The following is a 23,054-nucleotide window of genomic DNA, read 5'->3' as shown; positions in this document are numbered from 1 at the left end:
TGTCCTCAGGGCCTAGAACAGAACTGCCACTGCCCCGTGTCTGTTCAGAGGGACTTTATTTCCAACTCAGTCCCCGAGGAAAGGAGCTGGGGAAACTTAAGCCGTGGAGTACAAAATGCAGGGATCCCCAGCAGGTGGAGGCTGGTGCCCGTGCGCTTGGGAGGCAGAGGGGTGTTTGCCGCCGGCTTAGGGAGCCTCCGGCCTGGGGTCTCTGCCACGTTCTCTGGTGTCTGTGCTGGACCCCTGAGCCCTTCCTGTGTGGGAGCCAGTCTGGGGTCAGATCTCCCTGGCTCTGGGTCAGGGTTGCAAGGACAAGCGAGAATGGAGGCCTGAGGGGGCCCCTGGGAGGGGCGTCGCTGTTAAAGCCCCGAGAGCCCTTGGAAAGGGGGGCCGCCCTCCCCCAGTAAGGGGGTGAGGCTGGCGGCTGTTCCTGGTGGAGAAGAGGATCGTGGGAGGCCCTTCCAAAGTCGGTCTTCTGGTCCAAAGCTCCCGTTCTACAGATGACGCGCCAGGTGGCTCGGGAAGGTCCCAACGGGGGCCAGAGGCAGGGATGCTGGCAAGAGCAGAGCCCAGCCCATGGGCTCCCGGGGGGCGCTGGGGAAGGAGGCTCCGCGGAAGGGATGGGGAAGGAGCCGGGGGGATCAGGGCTGGGGCCTTCGCTACTGGCCCATTATACGGGTACACAACGCGGGCCGGGGCAAAACCGGGCTGGGCCAGTCTCAGGCCCCGGACACTGCCCAGGGAGGGAGCTCTGCCTGGGATCCCGAACTTCAGGGCAGGATGGGCCTGTGAGCCGGGGACAGCCCTTCTGCTGGGTCCCATCTGCTATTCAGGGGAAAGGGGGTCAAGGGAAGGGCTCTAGCTGAACCCTGCTAAATGGGTATCTTGGGAAATTTGGACCCTTCCTTCCCCCCACCCCATGTGCTACCAAGTCTTGGAACCCAAAGAACCATAAGAAGGTAGAACAGAGGAAGTTGGCTGAAGGATGCTGGAGGGCCCAGTGACCCCAGCAGCGTGCCCCGGAAGGGCTTGCCAAGGGGTGGGTGCAGTGAAAGCCCCGGCCCCCGGCCTTCTGAGAGATCCCCCTTGGAGGGAAGGCGGCCCTCTTGGGATTTTAATTCCACATCTGCAGAGGAAGCCCAGCTGGGATGGGCGTGGTATTGGGGTACACCTCCTGCTTAGGGGTAGGGGGAATCAGAGTTCCCAGGAGCAGCCAGGACCCCTGGCAGGCTGTGAGGGGCTCACTGCTCAGCCCCCCCCCTTAGGCCTGCAGGGAGCCCAGCTGGAAAGGGCATGGCATGTGGTGTTGGGGTTCACCTCCTGGTTATGGGTGGGGGTGAATCAGACTCGCCAGAAACAGCCAGGACCCCTGCCGGGGCTCACCGCTCGCCCTGCCCCTGGGCCTGTGGGGAGCCCAGCTGGGACGGGCGTGGTATTGGGGTACACCTCCTGCTTAGGGGTAGGGGGAATCAGAGTTCCCAGGAGCAGCCAGGACCCCTGCCGGGGCTCACTGCTCGCCCCGCCCCTGGGCCTGTGGGGAGCCCAGCTGGGATGGGTGTGGTGTTGGGGTCCACCTCCTGCTTATGGGTGGGGGTGAATCAGACTCGCCAGGAGCAGCCAGGACCCCTGCCGGGGCTCACCGCTCGCCCCGCCCCTGGGCTTGCGGGGAGCCCAGCTGGGACCCCAGCCAGCCCACGTAGTTGGAGACTTTGGTGTAGACCCCGTACACCTGCTTGCTGCCGCACTCCTCGGGGCCGCCCCACGACACGAGCCCCTGGGCCACCCAGCGCCGGCTCAGCGGGTCCTGGATGACGAAGGCCCCCCCGCTGTCGCCCAGGCAGGTGTCCTTGCCGCCCTCGAAGTAGCCGGCGCAGAACATGTTCTCGGTGACGCTGTAGTTGCCCGAGCGGGACTCGTAGCTGGCCTTGCACTCGGCGTGGAGGACCACGGGCAGCTTCACGTACTGGAGCACGTCGGACAGGGTGCGCATGCCGCTGCTGAGGACCTCGTCCACGGTCACATTGGGGTTGGAGATGCCCCAGCCCGCCACCAGCCCCAGCGTGTTGGGCAGCGGCCCCTCGGGCTCCGGGCCGGGCAGGCAGACGGGCAGGACGCGGGGCCCCAGGGCCACGGGCTCCCGCAGCTGCACCAGCGCGATGTCGTGGTTGTAATTCTGGATGTCGAAGTTGGGGTGCAGCACCACGCGGGCCGCCGTGCGGTTCACCGCCTCCGCCTTGTCCCGGACGTCGTGCAGGCCCAGATAGACGGTGACGTGCTCCCTGGAGACGGGGATGACGGTGTTGTCCCTACGCTGGGAGCGCAGCACGTGGGCCGCCGTCAGGACCCAGGACTCGGAGAGGAGGGCCCCGCTCCCGAACCACTTGTCGTTGGGCACCCGGGACGTGTCCTCCACCACGATCAGGGCCTGCCAGGGGAAGAAGCCCGGCTCCGCATTGCGGCCCCCGATGATCCTCTTGACCAGGGTGGGCAGGGAGTGGGAGGGCTGACCACACACTGCAGAGGGAGGAGGGGGAGCGAGAGAGACAAAGAGACCAGGTCACCCAAAGCAGCCGGGGGGCCCGGAACCCCGCAGCGATACCACACCAACCTTAGATTATGCCACCCTGAGGAATGGTCTGTCCCACTCCGGCTCCCATCCTCTCCTCTCTCGATTCCAGACCGATAAAGGGAGAGAGAGAGCCCCCGATGTTTCTCACTGCTCAGCCTAGGGAGCCCCGAGAAACGAAGGGGGAGCAACGGGCTGGGCCAGGGGGTCCCTAAGCATCCTTTGTGTCCTTTTAGAGACATCGCCTTCGGATTTTCTTATGGGCAATATTAGCTGCATTAGGCCAAATTGCTCCTCAGGGCAGAGATTGATTCATTTTGTCTTTATATATATCTATATACTCACTAGCACAGTGCTCAGCATACAGTAAGTGTTTAATAAATGCTTACTGAATTGAATTCAATGGTACTTCACTGAGTTAAGTTGGATAATAGGAGGATTTCCAACTTTGCCTTCACCAGGAGGTTTTTCCAGAGCCTTTCCACTTCATGCTTTGCTCCTATCTGATCTTGCTATCTATCTGATATACAGATGTTTCCTCGTTTAGACAATGAACTTCTGGAAGTCAGGGGTTATTATTCCTATTATTATTTTGGGGTTTTGTTGGATCCCATGTGTTCAGTTTGGTGTCTGACATATAATAGGTGTTTAATAAATACTTGTTATTGGACTGATTCTGACAATTCAAGTGCAGGAAAAGAGGATCTTTGGCAAGCATGGCAGGGCTCTTGGACACTAATCCTTGACTTTCCTTTCTCCTGGTGACTCAGTTTCTCCATCTGTAAATGAGGGAGTACTATTTCCCTCTTCTATTTCTCTGTGTCCTCCCATTCTCAGGAGCATAAATGAAAAAGTATCGACCAGTTTCTTTCACTAGGACTCTAGAAATTGTGTGTGTGTGAGTGTGTGTGTGTGTGTGTGTGTGTGTGTGTGTGTGTATGTGTGCTGGAAATAGAGGGGGCCTTGGAGTCAGGGTGAATCCTGGTTTTTGCCTGTACATCTGTGTGATTTTGGGCACATCAAAGGATTGCTGACTTAGAAGAGATATTAGAGGTTATCTCTAATAACTTTTTAGTAGAATTTCTGGGTTCTCTAGATATACCATCATATCATCTGCAAAGAGTGATAATTTGGTTTCCTCATTGCCTCTTCTTATTCCTTTAATCTCTTTCTCAACTCTTATTGCCAAAGCTAGCATTTCTAATACAATATTGAATAGTAATGGTGATAGTGAGCAACCTTGTTTCACTCCTGAACTTACTGGGAAAGGTTCCAGTTTTTCCCCATTGCATATGATGCTTACTGACAGTTTTAAATAGATATACTGACTATTTTAAGGAAAAGTCCATTTATTCTTTTCCTCTCAAGTATTTTTTAATAGGAATGGATGTTGGATTTTATCAAATGCTTTTTCTGCATCTATTGAGATGATCATATGGTTTTTGTTAATTTGGTTATTGATATGGCCAATTATACTGACAGTTTTCCTAATATTGAACCAGCCCTGCATTCCTGGTATAAATCCTACTTGATTATGATGTATTATCCTGGGGCTAATTTTCTGTAGTCTTTTTGCTAATATCTTATTTAAGATTTTGGCATCAGATATTAGAGGTTATCCAGTCCAGCCCCTTTAAGTTAGAGGATGAGTCTCAGTTTCCCCATTGGTAAAAGAGAAGGGGAGGCTATTCTGTGACCACTAGGGTTCCATCCAGTGGTGTCTCTGTAAGTCTGGAATTCCAGGCCAGCAAATGAAGTCAAGCCACAGTTTTCCCTCCCTTCAGGGTGAGGCTGAGCACATGTCACATCTGGGAGCAATCTCTCAGTAACACTCACTGGGGCTACTTGTGTCTTCCCTAACCCTAGGTTGAATTAACTTGAGTCGTGCCTTGTCTCAGATTTTTCAGAGTGAATAGAACACAACCTGCTTGAGAACAGGGATTGTTTAATTTTTCTCTTTGTTCCTTTAAACTTCTTTCAGATGTGTGCTTTCTTTGGTATCTGGGAAGTAGTAGGTGCTTAATAAATGCCCATTCATTGATGTAGAGTCTTCCTATAAAAAGCTGAAGCTCTGAATAGTGCACTGGAATCAGATAACTGAGCACTTAAGGCTAACTACCGATTGGACAATACTCTATTAGCATCTGCTTGGAAAATGGCCCTTCCCACTATTCTGTGCTGGCTCGATGTTTTGGTGTATAAAGAGAATTGTGGGAAGGATTAGGGGTGGAGTAAGACAAGCCAGAGTCACTTTGGCTGTGGATGAGGAGAATGGAGGTCATGGACGAGGAGAATGGAGGTCATGGAGAGCTTGTGTCCATTTCCTTCACTTCTACATCAAAAGCCTAAGAATAAAGACCAGGACTTGTGCTTCTCCTGAGTCCGGCTGATCTAAGGCATCCAGGGGGCTAACCCAGACTTCACATCCTTCCAGTAAGGAAATTCCCTTTATCAATGCAGAAGGGCAGTGCTCAATCTTTGAATTTAATAGTTGCCTGAGTCACTGTGAACATGACTTGCCCAGAGTCACATAGTTAGTACTGGTCAGGGGACTTGAACCTTCCTGATTCTGAGTCCGGCTCTCTGGCTTCCACTGCACTAGTCTGCTTCTTGCCTTGAAAGTACCAAGTGTTTAATAAATGCTGCATGTGACTCTAAATGAAACTGAAAGAGCGGCCTTGTAGTCAACCTAACTATATTCTGTCAGGGTGAAAAACGTAGGGGAAGCCTTTTCAGAAATAATTAAAAAGCCAGCACCCCACTTTGTCCTCCAACACTGAAGTGAATCATGGGGATTGTAGATTTAGAAACATACTTTGAACTCGCTACACGGAGTCACACAGATTGTCAGTGGTCATGGGTCCACAGCCGGTGCTTTGCCTCTCAAAATTTAGCTGGGCCGCTTCCCAGGTGATGGACGTTTGGTCTGGAACTGAGCCTGCTTTACAAAGCCCTCTTGGCCTGCCAGGGCCCTACACTCCTCTGGTGTAGGCCGTGAAAACCCTGAATCATTTTAATGTGGAGCTGTGGTCACCTGATCATGGAAATCAGGTTTCACAAATGGCAAATTCAAGGCAAATAATAGCTGACATTTATCTAGTACTTTAAGGTTCAAGAGAAGTTGACCTGAAGTAGACATCATTATAACCCTCTTTTTATAAGTGAGGAGCTTGAGCACAGGGTCGTGGTTGCCCATGATTGCGCACTGGGAGGCCTCAAACCCTGGCCACTTCTGACTCCAAGTTCAGAATTCCCTCCCTCCAATGGAAATTTAACAAAGTAGCCTCACATTTACAAAAACTCTTTTTTGTTAAATTAAAAAAATCCCGACAAAATGACTTAAAAGTTTGGTAAAAAAAAACAAACGGCTTTCCTGTATTGTCAGCCGGGAATTGAGATTTTTTCCCTCTGTCCTTGGGAAGCTCCTTCCCTTTAAATAAAAGACAGCCCGCCAGATGGTTCCGGGCAGCTGAGCTCCTTTGGGCCGCCCCATGGTTATTTGACACTGTTTTCTAATCCCGTTTCGATTTTGGCAGAGGGGATGTTAGCTAAGGCCAGAAAACATGGGTTGGAGGAGCTGACACTGGTTTTTCTTCATGACTGGCTAGCCTGGGGCCTGTGTGTGTTACATAGGTGAAGCTGAAATACAGCGGGGAGGACGTGGCTGGCTCAGTCTGCTTCCGACCCGGGCGTCTCCGTCCTCGGTACGGACCATGTTGTCTCACGGCCCGCCCACCCCACCTAGCCTATGCTTGCATGCACCAGTTAGTTCGGTCGGCCGGATCCCTGCTTGGTGAGAGGTAGCTTAGGGAGCAGAGGCCATGCAGCGGTATTCTGGGAAGGTGACGTCCCTTAGTGGGGAGGGGGATAACTGGGAAAGCCTGGCAGGAGGCCTGGAGGAGGCAGCCTGCCGGGTCTCAGGGAGCATGCTGGTGAGGGTGAAGGTGGATTTCCTGTTAATCTAGATGCAGCAGCAGATTACATGGGGGTTATCGGGTGAGGGCATGCCGAGTCGTGGAACTGGGCTGGACGCCGTGCTCGGGGTGGGGGTGGGGGTGGCATAATCTAACAGCAATGATGCCTGAGGCTTTGGTGAGCCAGCCATCATTGCTCCCTGAAGCCCCCGGTACCTTTTGGGGAGGAAGGGTCTTAGCAAACTCTGCTCCGCCGAGGAAAGCCCCAACATGCACATGCCCCCGCTGGCGTCCTGGAACCCGGGTCCCCTTCCCGGAGCGGGACGGTCTTCCCAATGGCCCCGGCTGATGAGAGAAACTCAGACGACCCTAGTTCAAGTCCTGGGCTCGCTGCTGAGTCCTCGGCCAACCAGTGTCTTCTCAGCATCCTATATGGGTGTCAAACCCGTGTGCCCGTGGGCTCCATCTCCTGGAGGGCCTGACACGCCCTCGCACCTGGGGCTTCGGATTCCCTCAGTTTCTTCACAGATAAAAAGCCTTGACATTTTTTTCTGGAAGCTTGGAATAGAAAACCATTTCCGGGCCTAATGGATTCCAGCTGTTCTCTTCCTCAGTGCCAACAAAGTCCCAGAAACACATTGTGGATGCCCAGTGGGGGGTTCCTGTCCCCAGCACCCCAGCCAGATGTTTGCTGGCTTTCACTGGAGGCTTCTGGGGGTGCTGGAGACCGTCTCTGCGCCCTGCCCCATGACAGGCCAGCCTGCAGGGCCAGTGGGGGCTGCCCACCCTATTCGGTCAAAGCCGCCTGCGGCCGGGTCTGACACGAACACGCAGAGAGCGTTTGGCTACTCCTCCTCGCCCACTCCTCCCTCCCAGATTACGCTTGCCTTTCGGAGCCTTCTCAGGCCACATGAGGCTTGGCGCCCCTTTCGAGGCTGTTACACGACCTCTCCTTCCTGTTCCCTGCGGTCTAGCCGCACTGGCTTCTCATTCCCCTCTCCCCCTTTTTTTCTTTCCATTTTGACGTTGCATTTTCCAGGCTCCGGGCCCTTATGCTGACCCTGCCTGGGATAAATCCTCATCTCACCTCCACCTCTTAGATCAAAGGTTCCTTCCAGGCTGACCCCAAACACCACCTCCCAATGGAGCCTCTCCCAAGCCCGGAGCTAGGGCTCCTCTCCTGCAGACTCAGTGCACTTGGTTTGTAAGTTTTCTCTCTCCTTTCATTAGATTAGATGGAGCCATGAGCAAAACCTGGAAAACACGAGTTCTAATACCGCCTCAGACACTTGCTACATTCCCATCTGTAAAATGGGAATAATAACCGTATCTCCCTCCCAAGCTTGTTGTGAAGATCCAATGAGATGCCGTGTAAAGAGTTCGCAAACCTCAAGGGTCGCCTAAGTCCCTGTGCTGTGATTATTCTCTTTTTGCCTTTAGATCCTTGCTACCTAGAGCCGTGCTTGAGATACGAGGATGGGGACCGGGTCTGGCTCATGGATTAGGGGAGCTCCCGGCCGAGCAAACTTCCTCCACGTATGTCGCTGGGACCTCCAGTCTCCCAACGCTTTCTGGGGCCCCTGGAGAATGGACACCTCAGCGAGGGCCGGTAGTTTGTGTCATAGACCACGCTTGAACAAGGTCTTCCAGGGCACTTCCCTGCCTTTTGCCTGGGGGAGGGGAGCACTTAAAAGGCCTGGAGGCAGACCCGTGCCCAGATGCACACAAGGCAGTCCCGGTACCGGGCTCACTTTTCCGCCTCCTCCTCACAGTACGCAGAGAGCCGAATGCCAATGTGGGCGCCATCTTTTTTGTCCATAATGTGCTGGTGGTGGACTCGGCCCCTTCATTTTTGTCTTTGTAGCCCTGGTGCCTAGCACACAGTAGGGGCTTAATCAATGCGTGTTTTGTTGAATTGAATTTGGTTTGGCAGGAGTCAGGTGGGCTCTTCTTGATGACCCAGAGAGATGCAGACCCCCCCCAGAACAGGAGCAGGATGGCCAGACTCCCAGCTATAGGTTCTGATCTCTAACCTGTACTAATTAACAACAACAACAAATAACAATAATAATAATAATAGCATTTTTATAGCATTTGGATGACCCGGGTCTGGCTCTCTGATACACATTCCTCAGAAATACTAATATGTAGGCTTCAGATAGAGCTTGAAGGTTTGCAAAGTACTTTGCATATAGCATTTCTTTTCCTCACAACAGCTCTGGGAGATAAGATGTCTTGTTATTATTTTTTTCCCATTTTATGGATGAGAACACTGAGCCAGATCTAGATTAAGTAACTTGTCCAGAGTCACACAGCTAATGGGTGTCCACTGCCATCTAGATGCAGCCCGGCCGGGTCAACAACTCCCCAGACTAGTCTGTCCCTAAATCTCCCGTGAGTTCTTTCTTTTGCTCTATACGCTCTCCCTGCGTAAGAGCTGCTTCTGCAAACTTCCCTCTGGGTCCCAGAGAATTGCCCCAGAAGTGGGCATAGGCTGGATACAACGGGGGAGGGAGAGACGGCCTCTTTCTGGCCTCTTCCACACGGAGGACACGAGCTCCAGCAACACTCACTGATTGGAGGGGATCTCACCCATGAGCTCAATTTTGCTCTTAGCCTGCCCATGTCAGGGACATAACTAAGGTAGGGCAGCTGGGCTATTAGCTCAGGAAGTCAAAATCTACAGGGGGCTAACTGACTTTGAACCCCATACCCGCCCCTTCACCCTGCATGGCCATCCATGACTTTCAGAATCCAGCATGACCAGGATCCCTCATACTCTGGAACCAAAACACTCGCTAGTCCCCCCTGTCCTCACCCCCACCTCCTCTGCACAGACCAGGCCTCGAGCAGCTTAGAATCCTCTGGTGCTCTGGAATGTCCTTCTGAGCGAGTGGGTCCCAGGGGAGCCCCTTCCCCTTCCGTGTCCCAAGCACACACTCAGACAGACACACAGACACACAAGCACATAGACAGACACACAGACACACAAGCACACAGACACACAGACACAAGTACACAGACAGACACACAGACACACACAGACACACAGACACATAAGCACACAGACAGACACACAGACAGACACACAGACAGACAGACAGACACACAAGCACACACGCTCACATACACACTTGGTGCTGCTCAGAGGCTGGCGTCCCTAGGAGACCTCCCTGGGCTCTGAGGCTGGGGCTGGGACTGGGGCATTGTGATCAGGGTCTCTGACAAAGGCCAGCGGCTGCAGAACGTCAGGCCTCCCCGGCTCTTGGACGGGCAGCCTCTGGGCCCCGAGAGGAGTGTTTTTGGGGCCCCTGCCACACAAGCCAGTGCCCCTCCCTGTCCTCCTGCCCTCCCTAGTGATTGATCGATCGACTGGGCTCATCTAATCGTGTAGAGGGGGCTCATCCTCTCACTGTTTGCCATTGGAGAGGAGAACCAGGAACTCTGGGAAGAAGCTGCGCAGGAGACCCTTTTTGGCGTGCTATCAGGGAGACCCCTCGCACTTGACGTGCTATCAGGGAGACCCCTTGCACTTGACGTGCTATCAGGAAGACCCCTCGCACTTGACGTGCTATCAGGGAGACCCCTTGCACTTGACATGCTATCAGGGAGACCCCTTGCACTTGACGTGCTATCAGGGAGGGCTCCCTCCCAAGCTGAGCTGTTCTGGGGGGAACGGGCGGCCTGAGCATGTGGGGGACTTTCCCTCGTTGGAGGTCTCAAGCCAAAGCAGATGTGTGGTACGGGGCGTTTGTTCGGCTTGGGGCGATCTCTGTAGCTAGACGGCAGACTTTGAGATAGAAAGGAGAGGCCCCAGATGAGAATGAAGGCTCTGGGCCCAGAAGCAGACGAGGCCCACGGAGGGAGGCTGGCCGTCCATCCCATCCTACCAGCACCAGCCACAGCGGGCTTCTGTCTGCCCCCGGGTGGGAGCGTCTAACCCCCTTGGCCCAGCCTGTGAGAGGGGCCTTGGCCCAAGCTCTGGCTCGCCCCTCGGATGGGCCTTTGCCTGGAACGCCAGCCTCGTGCCTCTGGATGGGGCAGCTCCTTCTAGCCACGGCCCATCTACCTGGCGTCTGTCCTGGGATGGCAGCGAGGGAGGATCTGCTGGCAGGGCCGGCGTCAAGGGCAGGGGAGAAGGAGGGGAGGAGGGGAGGGAGAGCCTTTGCCCTCGGGAGGGTGGGCGGCAATTCAAAGGGAACGCAGAACTTGGGGAGGGAAGATGGGAGGCCCCACTGCTGTTGCCTGGGAAGCTGGTATCGCTGAGTCCCTCCCCACACATGACGGATGTTCTCTGAGCTCACTCAGAGCCTGGGGCCGGGGCCTCCGTGGGGATGGTGTTCTGGGCAGCCTGGCCCAGCCTCAGCCCAGCTACGGAGGCCCAGCCTGGCCCAGCCTCAGCCCAGCTACGGAGGCCCAGCCTGGCCCAGCCTCAGCCCAGCTACGGAGGCCCAGCCCAGTCAAACCCAATATATAGTTCAATCCAGCCCAGCCCAACCCAGTCTGGCTTAGCCCAGCCTCAGCCCAGCTACGGAGGCCCAGCCCAGTCAAACCCAATATATAGTTCGGTCCAGCCCAGCCCAGTCCAGTCTGGCTTAGCCCAGCCCAGTCCAGCTAAGGAGGCCCAGGCTGGCCCAGGTCAGTCCAGGTCAGCCTATTCTAGCAGCCGGCCGGGCCAGCCTAATCTAGCCCGGCCCAGGCTTTCCTTGCAAAGTACCTGGGAGACAAGTGGGCAGCTTCCTCCCCAGCTCTCCGTGCATCCAGACCCCTTGGGCCTCGCAGGTGTACGTGCCTAAAAAGAACCAAAATAATGGAAGGTGACGAGGGAGACAGATGTGGGAGGGAAATAAAGGCGAAGCGAGGGAAGAGGGGAGCGGGAGAGGAAGGAAGCGGAGGGCAGCGGGCCGGGAGCAGCGGACCAGGGGCCCCGGCTGGCCAGAGGAGCCTCCCAGCCGTGGGGAGGACCCAGGCTCAGGCCCAGTCCCAGCCCTCACTTTGCAGGTGAAACCTGAGGGGAGGCTCCAGGATAGGGACTGTCAGAGGCCGGATCTGAGCTCAGGAGCTTTGCCGCCGGCCTACGATGACAATAATTATCCAGTCCCAAGGGCACCGGCCTCCTGGCGTGGGGAGGTCAGTGAGACAGTCTCGAAAGCCCTTTACCAGCTTCCCAAGCTGGGTGAGGGTGATTGTCATCATGTTATTGTTACATTATTATTACCCCACGTAACCCATTGGGAGCATGAGGTTCAGCTACAACACCCTGAAAAAGGCCACTCAGACGCCGCAGCCTTCCAGGGCTTGGTAGTCACTCCTGGGGGAGATCTCCTCCCACTAAGGGCCGGCTCTCCCTGCTGGGTCTGGCTGGAGCTGCCCCTTGTTCCAGTTCTCCCCCTCCTCCCAGTGCCCGCTGGGGCTGGCCGAAGGAGTGGGCCCTCTTGTGGGCACTTGCCAACCGAGTCACCCATTTCCCAGCCTGGCGGGCCCGGGCCCCTTCCCCTTCCCAGTCACGCCCCCTTGACTCGTCCTTTCTCGGTGTGGTGCCGGAGCTGGGGCCTGAGCGGGGTCTCCGGGGTCAGCCCCCACCCCTCACCATGCTGCTGGTCCCCAGGAGCCCAGAGGCCGCCATGGCCACGGCCCATGTTTGATTTTTATTGAGAAGCAGCTAGACACGGAGCCGGAGCAGGCAGGGTTCAGGACCCGCCGCCGCCCCAGACCTGGCTTGTAATCTTGGGGGGTCTCTCTACCTCTTTCAACGATTGAGACTGTTGGTGAAGGATGTCTCCTCACCCGCACGTTCCCTCAACCAAAAAAACCGCTTTTCTGAGCGGGATAGTGAAGGGTCTTGGGGTCACAGCCGGTCCGGGGGTCGCCCAGCCTAAGAATCTCTGCTTCTGGCAGAGGATCCTCCCAGAGAAGGAACCATGTTGGAATGCTGGTCCCCATCTCCCCACTCCCAGAACCCTGGGGGGGCCTCAGGGGCTCATCTCCCCCACTCCCAGAAGCACCCTGGAGGGAGCCTCACCTGTGACGTTGGGAAACAGCGTGTAATAGGGCTTCTGGCAGGAGTAGTGGACCTGGGATTTGTAGGTGGTGAGGTTGTTCCTGGTGGCAAAGGTAACGCGCCCGTGCTCCAGCTCTGCGGGGGTGCTGCAGTCTACAACTGAGAGAGAAGGGAGTCCGCCGTCATCTCAAGCCCCCGATGTCCACATGGGTGGCAGCTGACCCCTCCCCGCTAAAGCACTCCCATCTCCAGGTCTCCGAAGGCCTCCCGACACTGGGAGACTCCGAGGCTGACTTCTGGCTACCCGACCCCAACTCTGGGCCATCAGGTCCAGAACAAATTCTGACTGGCATGGAAGTCTCCGAAGCCTCTCTCTAATCAGGGCCCGTGGGGTGACAACATCGTGGCCCTGGTAGGAGGAGACCTGGAAAGAAACCCGGATACTTCCTGGTCCCCATTGCAGGGGTGGGGTTGGAACTGAAGGCTGAGGGTCCCTCTGGCTGGAGGAGGGCGCACCTTTATTTTTATGGAAAGAGCAGTTTGTCCTGCCTGGAATCCCAGATGCAGGAGGCAAGGGCTTCCCATGCCAGGGTCTGAGGGCTTCCCATGCCAGGGTCTGAGGGCTTCCCGTGCCAGGATCTGAGGGCTTCCCGTGCCAGGGTCTGAGGGCTTCCTGTGCCAGGATCTGAGGGCTTCGTTCTGACTCTCTTCTCTCTACTTGTTTTGGGTCTTGCGTGTCCTTCCTGAAGAGCCTTTGAGTTTGGACCTCTGTTCCCTTTTCCAGTTTCATTAGAATCCAACTTTTGAGCTCTCAGATGCCCAGACTCCCTAAAATCCCCAGAAGCCAAAGCCAAGTGCAGCGGGAGCCATGTCCCGGGGCTCTGGCCCGGAGGGTTGGGGGGAGTGGGGACCTCTGCAGAATTGTGGGCCTGGAGATTTACATGGGCGCACAAGTCTGTACCTTGGAAACACTTCTTGGGCTCTCCTGGTCCAGAAAAACTCAAATCTTCCCATACTCTCAATGCCTGGAGGCTTTGCAACATTCATCACTACAACAGAACCCCCCTCCCTCCCCCTTGGGGTCAGGTGATTTATTGCAGGTAAATCCCCTAAACAACAAAATCCAGGCCAACAAGAACCAGCGATGGAGGCCCGTATAGTTTACCTGTCCCAGGTTTTGTATTTCATTGTTCATAGACTTATCTGTCCTTTGGGAGTCTCTTTCACCTCAACATTCTGTGTTGGGGTCAGACCCCAGCATTCAGGGATTCTGGGCAGAGAGCTCCTAGCCCCTCATCACATGCTCCTTTTTTGAGATTTCTGAGGGACTGAATTATATCAATCCCCCAGAAAACCAAGGAAAGAGACAGTGACCTTCAAAAGTCCCAAGTGTGGGTTTACTTCCCCCCAACCCAAACCCAGTGGCTTCCAGCCCATTTCCCGGTCCAGGACCCTCCATCCCCAGCCTGTCTCTTAGCAGCATGGGAAACAGCAACATCTTTCCTTCGAAGGGTGACATATTCCCTGCGTCATTTACACAGAGAGAAGGCAAAATGGAAACCGTTTTTTGACAACTTTAGTCTGGGAATCACATACTCTCGTGGAAGCCTTCTCCCTGAATCAGAGCTGCTTTCCAGGACTTCAACAGACCCTTCTCTTCTTCCTCAGTTTTACTCTAATTAATTTCTGAGCCAGTCGAGTCCTACCTTAGGACCCCATGGATTCCACGTCCTTGCACGCATGTAGACACACGCCATAACTAACACGATAAATGCTGAGAAATCTGAATCATTAGTCAAAGGGCTGGGACTTTTTATGGAGGGGCCGGTCGTTGTGGAACAGCAAGGGAAACGCGGGAGAGAAGTGATTTAAGTTGTAAATGTACCTCAGGTCACGTGACCGCAAGGTCGATTTGGCCAAATACTCTCCAAGCTACTTGCAAAGACGGGATTTTATTGTATTCCGATTTTCTTTCGAGGGCACCCATTAGGGAGGTCGTCTGGCTGACGGATAACATTAGCGGTTGGACACGCTGTGTTATCCGGCTAATGTTGGACATCGGCCTTTTCTCGGCTCGAACATATACGTACAAACTTCGAAAGCTTCGCCCGAATTAATCTTAGGGAACGGGATTTTTGCTGGGAGCTTTTAACGGCTTCTCTCGTTGCGGATTTCGTCTGCTTTCTTTCCGGTAACAGGCAGAGAATATTCAGCGGCAACCTTAGACGATATTCTGACATCGTGAATTCTCCCCTCCCCTCAACTCATCAGCAGATCAGATAATTATCTCCCTGCGAATATTTCTCAGTTCCCCTCCTCCTCTCATCCCCTAACACTCCTACCAATTTGGGCCAAGGGGAGATACGATAGGGAGAAGAAAGATCCGTGATTCTTAGTTTAGAACACTCCCTTCCCGTTAGATTAGCGTCTGATCCATGAGAAAATACCCCGAGACATATAAATGGAGGCAGCCCGGGGTCAATGGAAGGTGAAGACATTTATTTATTTTAGAACTCCACATAGCCTTCCCATTTCTCCATCTACACATGATTAAATCACTTTTTATCGCTTTTCTGCGTTCCAAGTCGGCCTCCTTTTCTGAGCCCAGATTTCCTTAGTTGAAAGGAGGTTTTAGCTAAGACTTTCCCTTCACCTCTCTGACTGGGCCAGACGGGTTCCTTCTGTCTCGCATCCCGATAATTGCGTCCCTGTCGGGACATCTGCTTATGACCCAAGGCCGGTGACTTTTGGAACTTTTCACTTCCCCTCCCTTCATCATTTCCATACTGCTGGGCCAGGAGTATTCTTCAGTTTGTATTTTCTCAGTTTTCCTTTGTTACTTAACGCTTTCTTCCCCCACCCCAAGCTTTCAGCTCTATCTCTCTCTTCTTCCTTAATGTCTAAGGCTCATTCCTGTTTCTTTTCCTTCCCTTGTGGCTTCTCTGTTCCTGTCTCAGCCTCTCCCCTTTTCTTCCACCTCTTGGTTATTGCCCCAATTATTGAGATTCAGGTGTGCTGAGAAGAGAATTAGAATGAGAGCCAACTCCAGTGCCCGGACCCCCAGTGATCTCTAAAGGAGGGTCTGGTAAAGTTCCCAGTCCTATTCTCCCAAAATGCTCTTGGGTACCACTGCCTAGACCCCTGTTGAGACCAGGTCTGAACTGGGGAAGTTCTTAGGTGTACAAATGGAGGAGGGGAGGAGGAAGGTACTTTGTATTGGGCCCATCTCTATAACCCAAAGTGCCCTTGGGTACCACTGCCTAGAGCCCAATCTAGACCAGGTCTGAACTGGAGAAGTTCTTGTGTGAACAAATGGAGGAGGGGAGGAGGAAGGTACTTTGTATTGGGCCCATCTCTATAACCCAAAGTGCCCTTGGATACCACAGACATCCTTGGACCCCTCTCTAGACCAGGTTTGAACTGGAGAAGTTCTTGGGTATACAAATGGAGGAGGGGAGAAGGAAAGTACTTTGTACTGGGCCCATCTCTATTGCCCAACTAGGAGCTAGATCTTCCATTCTGAGAGTCACCAAGGAAGAAAGCAGCTTTCTGTTCATAGAGCTACAAGGGGCCATCTGCTCACAGCATTTTACAGTTGCTGCATTTTCATGGGGTTCAGAAGTGTCTCTCATTGGAGACAAAGATGCGTCCAAAACCAAAAGGAGTGAATCTCTAATGGCGGCATTTCAGGCACTGGGACAGGGAGGCAAGAAGGCCTGTTGAGAGCCCCTCAAGTCCCCCCACAAGAAGGTACCTACTTTGAGCACCCCTAAGATCACCCCTCTTCTAGGAGTAACAAACAGCAGGTTAAATAGTGAGAACAATTAAGCATAAACGAGTTTTGCCTAAATCACACTGATCGCTCCATGGAGCTCATGAGGCCATCACGACCCCTGTGCTGGCCCCCTTAGGTGCAGATTGAGAGTCATTTATCTGGGATCTCAGACTCAGTTTGCACTTTGAAGGAGCTTCGAGTTGCTCAGCATCGCCGAGAACCTAATTAACTGATTTTTAGCAACGCTCCCGAGTCAGCGAGAGAACGAGCAGGGAAAGGTGGGACACTCAAGCAGGAATTGCCAAAGAATTGGGCCGGGTGTTGGGAGCAGTCCGTGAAGGACTCAGGACTGGATGGGACGCTCCAGTGCTCGTGGAGGGCCACTCGTCCCGAACTGCAGAAGTCCCAGGGGCGTCTCCGGAGGTCCTGGGGTAGCTGATCCATCTCAGGAAGACACTGCCAGGAGATCCTGCGGGTCACTTGGTCTCCTCTTCCGGGGGCACTTCACTCTCCGTTCCATTTTCAGGCTCTGCGCCCGTGGCGAAGGACAAGAAGGGATGGGGAGGAACCGGGAAAGAAGCCGCAAGAGAGGGGAGAGGGAGAGAGAGGAGAGAAAAGAAGAGAAAGAGAGATTATTGGGCAAAGCAGGAGCAGCTCATGCAGGCGAGAGAGCGATCATTTTAGCCAGACTGGCGAAGGTGCACAAGGCTGGCACAGGAGAAGGGCAGCTGTGGGTGGGTGGGGGGGTGGCTTATTGTTATGAATTCTGGTTATCTCATTTCATGTGCTGGGGGACTCCCAATGAGAGAAATCTCTCCACTCAGCAACTGGTAGATGCCCAGGATCAGCCAGCCAGTGCTTGGGGAGGACTTGACCCTTCGCCAGGGTCAGCCAGCCAGCGCTTGGGGAGGGCTTGACCCTGAGGGCAGGGAAGCTTTCTGTCCGCTCACAGCAATGTCTGGTTCATTGTGCTAACATAGGGTGCCCGTGGTTCTTGTGTTCTGACCTCACGGTGCACAGAACGCTGTGATGGAATCATATATTTTCAGGGAAAAAGGTTTCTGTATTTTTCAGAGCTGGAGACTCAATATTTCTGGAATGTTTTATTCTTTAAAAGCTCTTTCTATGGAGCAACTCTGCCAAGTGGGTCATATACATAAAGGGGATTAATCTCACTTTGCAGACGGGGTCTCTGAGGTACAGTGACACACTGTAGCTCCAGGGACATAAAGATCATTGGAGGTAGCTAGTGTAAGGAAGGTATTTTCCTTTTACAAATAGGGAAACTGAGGCAATAGAGATTAAGGGGCTGGCCCAATGTCACACAGATAACATGTGTCAGAAGGGCCCATTGAACCCTGAACTTGGATCTCTGGCTGTAGGGACAGGGCTGCTCTCACTGTACACCAGGATGATTTGCCCAGAGCTGAAGCCGGAGTAGGGCCTCGCACCCAGAACCTTTCCATCAGAACAGTCTTGAGGGTGCTATAATATATTAAGAATATCTGTGGCTCCTATGGCCTGGGAGTCACTATCACCAAATACTGGAGTGGGGCTTATCACGGACATCATTTATTAGGAGAAAACATTCATATATATTTGCTAAAGCCCAAGCAGCTTCACTGGCAGAATTTTTTGATAGCTCTACTCTTGAAGTGATGGATGGGCGACTGACCCATAAAGTGCCCTTTCTCTCAGAGGTCACACAGCCACGGAGGCCATTTAATCCAACCCCCTCATTTCATAGATGAGGAAACTGAGATCTAAAAAGATGAAGGGTTCGAGGCCACACAATTAGTAGCAGAAGCAAAGTTTGAACTCAGGCCCTCCGACTCCAAGTCCAGAATATATCAGTTCGCCCCCAGCCTTATCACATGCACAGGAAAATGGAAAAGAAAAAATAAATACCCACACCGCAGCCCTAAAGGATTATTCAAGAGGTTAGTCCAAATGGCAGCCTTACCCAACAGCCCATGGGTTTAGGGGTCCGTCAGATTTTGGAGAATGGGCTCTGCTTCCCAAGGGGGGCAAATTTTTTAAGCCATAGACTGTGAGTTCTTCAAAAATGATTGAACATAGGAGACAGCTAAAAGATCATTTTAAAGAAGGAGTTCTCTTCATGTCCATCTCCTTCTGTCTCTATCTCCTCCCTCCTATACCCTTGTTTCTCTGCCTCTCTTTCTTTCTTGAATTCTCCCCCTGATTCTCTTTCCATTTCTTCTAAATCTCTAGCCTGAAGGCCTCTGTCTCTGGAACATAGGATTCATAACTTATAACCTGCCAGGTCTTTGCCATCCCTTCTGTTTTTACACAGTTCTGCAAGCTTAATAATAGTCCAAAAGGCTCATAGAATTAAACTGCATCAAACTGAAATGTCATTCTTCTTTTGTCTGTCGTACCTCATACTAAAAATGTACTTTATGTAAAAAATAAAAATTCAGTGGCAGAATCATTCAGTTTTTCTCTAATGCATGAATAGAAAAGTGCTGGCTTTGTCTTAAGCATCTTTCCCAAAGCTACAAGAGATGGAATTTCAGGAGGTTCATCTTTGGTTCATCTTACTTTTCAGTGCTCACCATAAACTTCCCATAGCAGACCATTCTGAAGAAAAGCAGAGTTTAAAGGTGGGATTTGTGGTAGAGGAGGAAGATGTACAAAATATCTATGAAAACCTTCTCTTTGGTCCTGGCACTCGTGAGACTTTATTCTTTGATAATTGGCTGCTTCCTTGTGGAAATGGTCATGGGGAGGCTGAAAACTAATGACCGATATGATTGGGAGTGGGTCCGGAAATGAACCCGGTTAAAGATTTGCAGACCAGCAAGGAGTATCCTTCACGTGGGTCACCAACACTTTCCTCAGGTCATAGACAGAGGGAGCACTGAATGGCTCCACAAAATTTGTATTGGCTCTCTCTTCACAGAGAGGAAGTGATCGGTCAGCAATATAGCAGTCCCGTCAGAACCGGCTGCGTGCTGGTGATGGCAGATCACCAGCCTGTGAGAACAAGGATAAAAGAGCAATTCTCAAATCAGAAGGAAGGCTAAAGATGTGGGAAGTGGTAGCAGCTCCAGCCCATCCTGCTCAGAGAAACTGCTGCCTCCCCAGAAAAAGGAATGGGCTAAGGCAAAAAAAAAGTGAACCATTTCCTGGAAGTGCTTGCATGACATAATATGGTTGTTACGATGAGGAGGTTAACAAAACCCAGAAACTGCCTTATCTTGCTGCCTGAGTAGAGAGAGGGGGATGCTAAAAGCAATAATGGCTTAGAACACCCACTAATTTGCAAGGAGATCACTCCACAGTGACACCCCAAAACAGGCTGAAAAGTGATTAAGGAAGAGCTCAGTGTGATATCCATACCACTGAAGCCCAAACATCTCCCAGAGTTTTTGTAGGGGATGTCTGAAGACAGACAACAAACACAGATCATGGGACAGATCTGCTAGAATTTTGTGACAATCCCTGCACCGTGGGGAATAAATAGAACCATCACATTTGGACGCTGAACCTTTGATACCCAGTATGAGGAAGAAAAATGATCTGTGGGAAGATGAGGTCAGGAAGAGAAGTTTGATCGAGACCATAATTGAGAAATCCAATTTATGTAATTATCATTATAATGAAGGTGACAGAATGCTAAAGGAACTCATATATTGAAGCTCAAGAGATCTTAAAAAAGGCACGAAGATTACAAAGGTATGAAAACCCATGGATGGTACAATTTACGAGCATAAAAAGTGATTGGGAAGATGTGTGACTACCATGTCACCATGGCTACGAAGGAAGATGTGTGACTATGAACTCATGTGCCCACTTTTTTAATCACTAAAAAATCTTGAAAATGGCACATAGACTCATTTAAAGAGTTCTTAAAGAAAACATAAAAGGAAATATAGGTTTTGTTAATTAATTTCCTTCAATTTCCACTTCACTTTAGTTCACTTTAGTTCAATCTTGTTCAGGTAAGCATCTACTATAGTTTAAATCACAATGGGTACACAATAAATTTGGTTCTGAATTGAGAAGTAATAACTTCTCCCTTCTGCGTGGTGACTTAAAATTTGCTGAGTCCTTTTCTCAGAGAAACCTTGTACAATAGGTATTTAAGTGTCTCAGATAAGCACCTATTATGGTTTCAATCACAATGGGCTCACAATAAATTTGGTTCAGAATTGAGAAGTAATAACAACTTCTCTCTTCTGCAAGGTGATTTAAGATTTGCTGAGTCCTTTTCTCAGATGAACCTTGTGAAGTAGGTATTTAAGTGTCATAATCTCCATTCTAAAGATGAGGAAATTGAATACCAGTACATGGCTCTCAGTCACACAGCTAGTGAAGCAATGGAAAGATGACTGGTGTTCCTCAGGAGATGGCATCCTGATACCAATGGCAATTTGCCTGAGAAGTGGAGTGAATGAATGAAAAAAATACTGGTGACCGGAAGAATTGGTGGGCTGGTCACCCAGCAAGAGACAACCGCTAAGACTGCTCCAGGGATACCAGAGACATCCCCCAATCCCAGAATGCTACAGGTCTGTAGCATGATTGTTGGATACTTGCTAGATGATCTGAGGGAGAACAGGGACAAGAACTCGAGGATGAGAAAGTGTGTCCGGGTTGCTATCTGCACCAGTGGAGGATGTGTCTACAAGAAGGAAATCATAGATCTAACAAGGTAACATGCTCCTTCTTACATTACCCTACCAGGTTTTTCTCCAAATCATATTATTTCCCAATGGCTTTGGGCTTGACTAGATTTGAGACTAAACTGATATCTTTCTATTCTATAGTGTTTGGGGACAAAGAAATGGGGAAGAAGGAATCAATGGGGTCTACTCTGGTTATACGTGCAGAAGAACAAATATCAATGAAGGTCTTTGATTTTTTTTTTAGCTTTTACATGGCATGATGGTGCAGGGAGGCCTGAAGACTGTTTCTTTTTAAACATAGATCTTATTATTCTTTGATGCTTTGAATCAACCAATTAAATGTAACAGATAATTTTTGAAGCTGCCTTCACCTTGGGATAGCCTCTAGTTTTTGAAAAATTCCCTGGTTCAAAGCGGTTTCAAAGCTAGAATTCCCCAATGTCACTGGAGAATTGGCTGAAAGCTTTGAGATAATTTAGTTCAAATTTCTCAAGATAAAAATAAATTTCCTGAGACTCTGAGTGAAGACATGATTTGTTCAAAGTCACAAAATGGGTCACTTTAAAGGGACCAGATCTCAGGTCTTCGAGGGTCACAGCTTTGGATGGAACCTCAGGAACATCTCCCCTCAAATAGTATGGAGTGGAGCTATCCAAGTGCTGACCCCAAGTGATATTTGTGGGGAGAAAGGAAGAGCGAGCAGCATTTCTTTGACTCCTTCTATTCTTTCATGGAGGAATGACAGACTCTTGGCTTATCCTCATGTCTGGCCTGTACTCCCTCCTCACTTCTACCTGATTTTGTAAAAAACTCAGTTCAAATGCCCCCTTTAACATTAGACTGTTCTGGATGCTACCGGGACCTTTTCTCCCCGAATTACATTGGGTCTATTTTGTATATACATATGGTTCAGTCTTTATCTATCTATAATATTCTATGTAAATATAATATATATTACATGTACACACTTACATATAGATATGTGTGTACATTTATATGCATACATATACTCAAACACACTCACACATATAGAATGCACGTTCCTCTCTTTCATAGAATATAAACTTCTTAAGGGTAGGGATTATTGACATTTTGTCGTTGTATTCTCTGTGCTTAACGCAGAGTTTGGTCCACCATGGCTGTTAATTGATGAACTGATTGAGTCACTAGTTGGTAAAGTGCTTGTTGGCACCTTGAATAGGCTTAAAAATAAACAAGGAAGGAAAAAATAATAAAAGGAACAAAAATAGAGAAACTAGGAGAGAAGGTGGAAGTGTGGGGATGGTGGAGACGAGACAGAAAGAGAAAACTATGCACGCAGGGACAGGACTACAGCCCCATCCTCAAAGTGCCAGTGGAACAGCCCCAAAGCAGCCGGCCCTAAGGCTGCAAGCCCAGCCTGCCTGCCCACATAGGGAAGGGTGATGGCATTTTGGGGGTTGTCGATTTTATACCTTTTCAAAGTATATATTAAGAGTATAGTAAATAAAAAATGAGAAAAAAAGGTTCTGGAGTTTGCCCTGAAGCCCTTGAGGCAGATTCCTCCTCTCAAGACTTTCCATGATCCCTGGGTGGCGCTTCAGCTACCCCGCCTTTCTCCTTTGCAGGAGGCTCCTCCCTGCACAATGGATGAAAGAGCCCTTCTTGCCACCCAGGTGACTGTTTGTGCAGAGCTGGCTAAGGCAAAGATTCTGAGCCAGGAACCAGCTTAGCAGGGGTCTCGGCTCCCTCCAAACCAAGTGAGACCTGGAGAGCTTCCTGGGGCCACAGTGGTGGTCCCAGAGCCTCTCTCCTTCCAATTCCCTTAAAACCAGCGGTACTCTACACAGAGCAGAAGCACGAGACATGTGGGGAACTTTGCTTACTTTTACAGGGCGGGATCTTGTTACTCCACGTTCCATCTTTCAGACACTCAATCTGGAATGTGTCCATTTCCAGGTTGTCCTGGGGATGGGGGTGGAGAAAACACAAATGAGGTGGGGACAAAGTGAATGTCAAAGGTGACTTAGGTCTGGCCTCCAATCTCCCTGAGATGGTATCATGGATAGAAAGTGGGATCTGGAGTCAGACATGTTTCAGTACTGCTTCAGGCACCTATGTGAGCTTGCTAAGTCATCCTCCTGGTCTCATTTCCCTCATTTGTTAA

General features: G+C 51.3%; 1 protein-coding gene across 1 annotated transcript in view; it reads right to left on the bottom strand.

Annotated features, from left to right (window-relative positions):
- Nucleotides 1–39: 39 nt before the first annotated feature.
- Nucleotides 40–23,054, bottom strand: part of MASP1 (MBL associated serine protease 1) — a 76,434-nt gene continuing 53,419 nt past the window's right edge. The window contains 4 exon segments of the mRNA XM_051990469.1: nucleotides 40–2,514; nucleotides 11,198–11,272; nucleotides 12,503–12,640; nucleotides 22,774–22,852. Coding sequence (XP_051846429.1) covers nucleotides 1,637–2,514; nucleotides 11,198–11,272; nucleotides 12,503–12,640; nucleotides 22,774–22,852 — 1,170 coding nt within the window. The 3' untranslated portion in view covers nucleotides 40–1,636.

Source organism: Antechinus flavipes, chromosome 3 (genome assembly GCF_016432865.1).
Source record: "Antechinus flavipes isolate AdamAnt ecotype Samford, QLD, Australia chromosome 3, AdamAnt_v2, whole genome shotgun sequence".
Classification (NCBI taxonomy): domain Eukaryota; kingdom Metazoa; phylum Chordata; class Mammalia; order Dasyuromorphia; family Dasyuridae; genus Antechinus; species Antechinus flavipes.
This window is presented reverse-complemented; position numbering and strand designations above follow the sequence as displayed.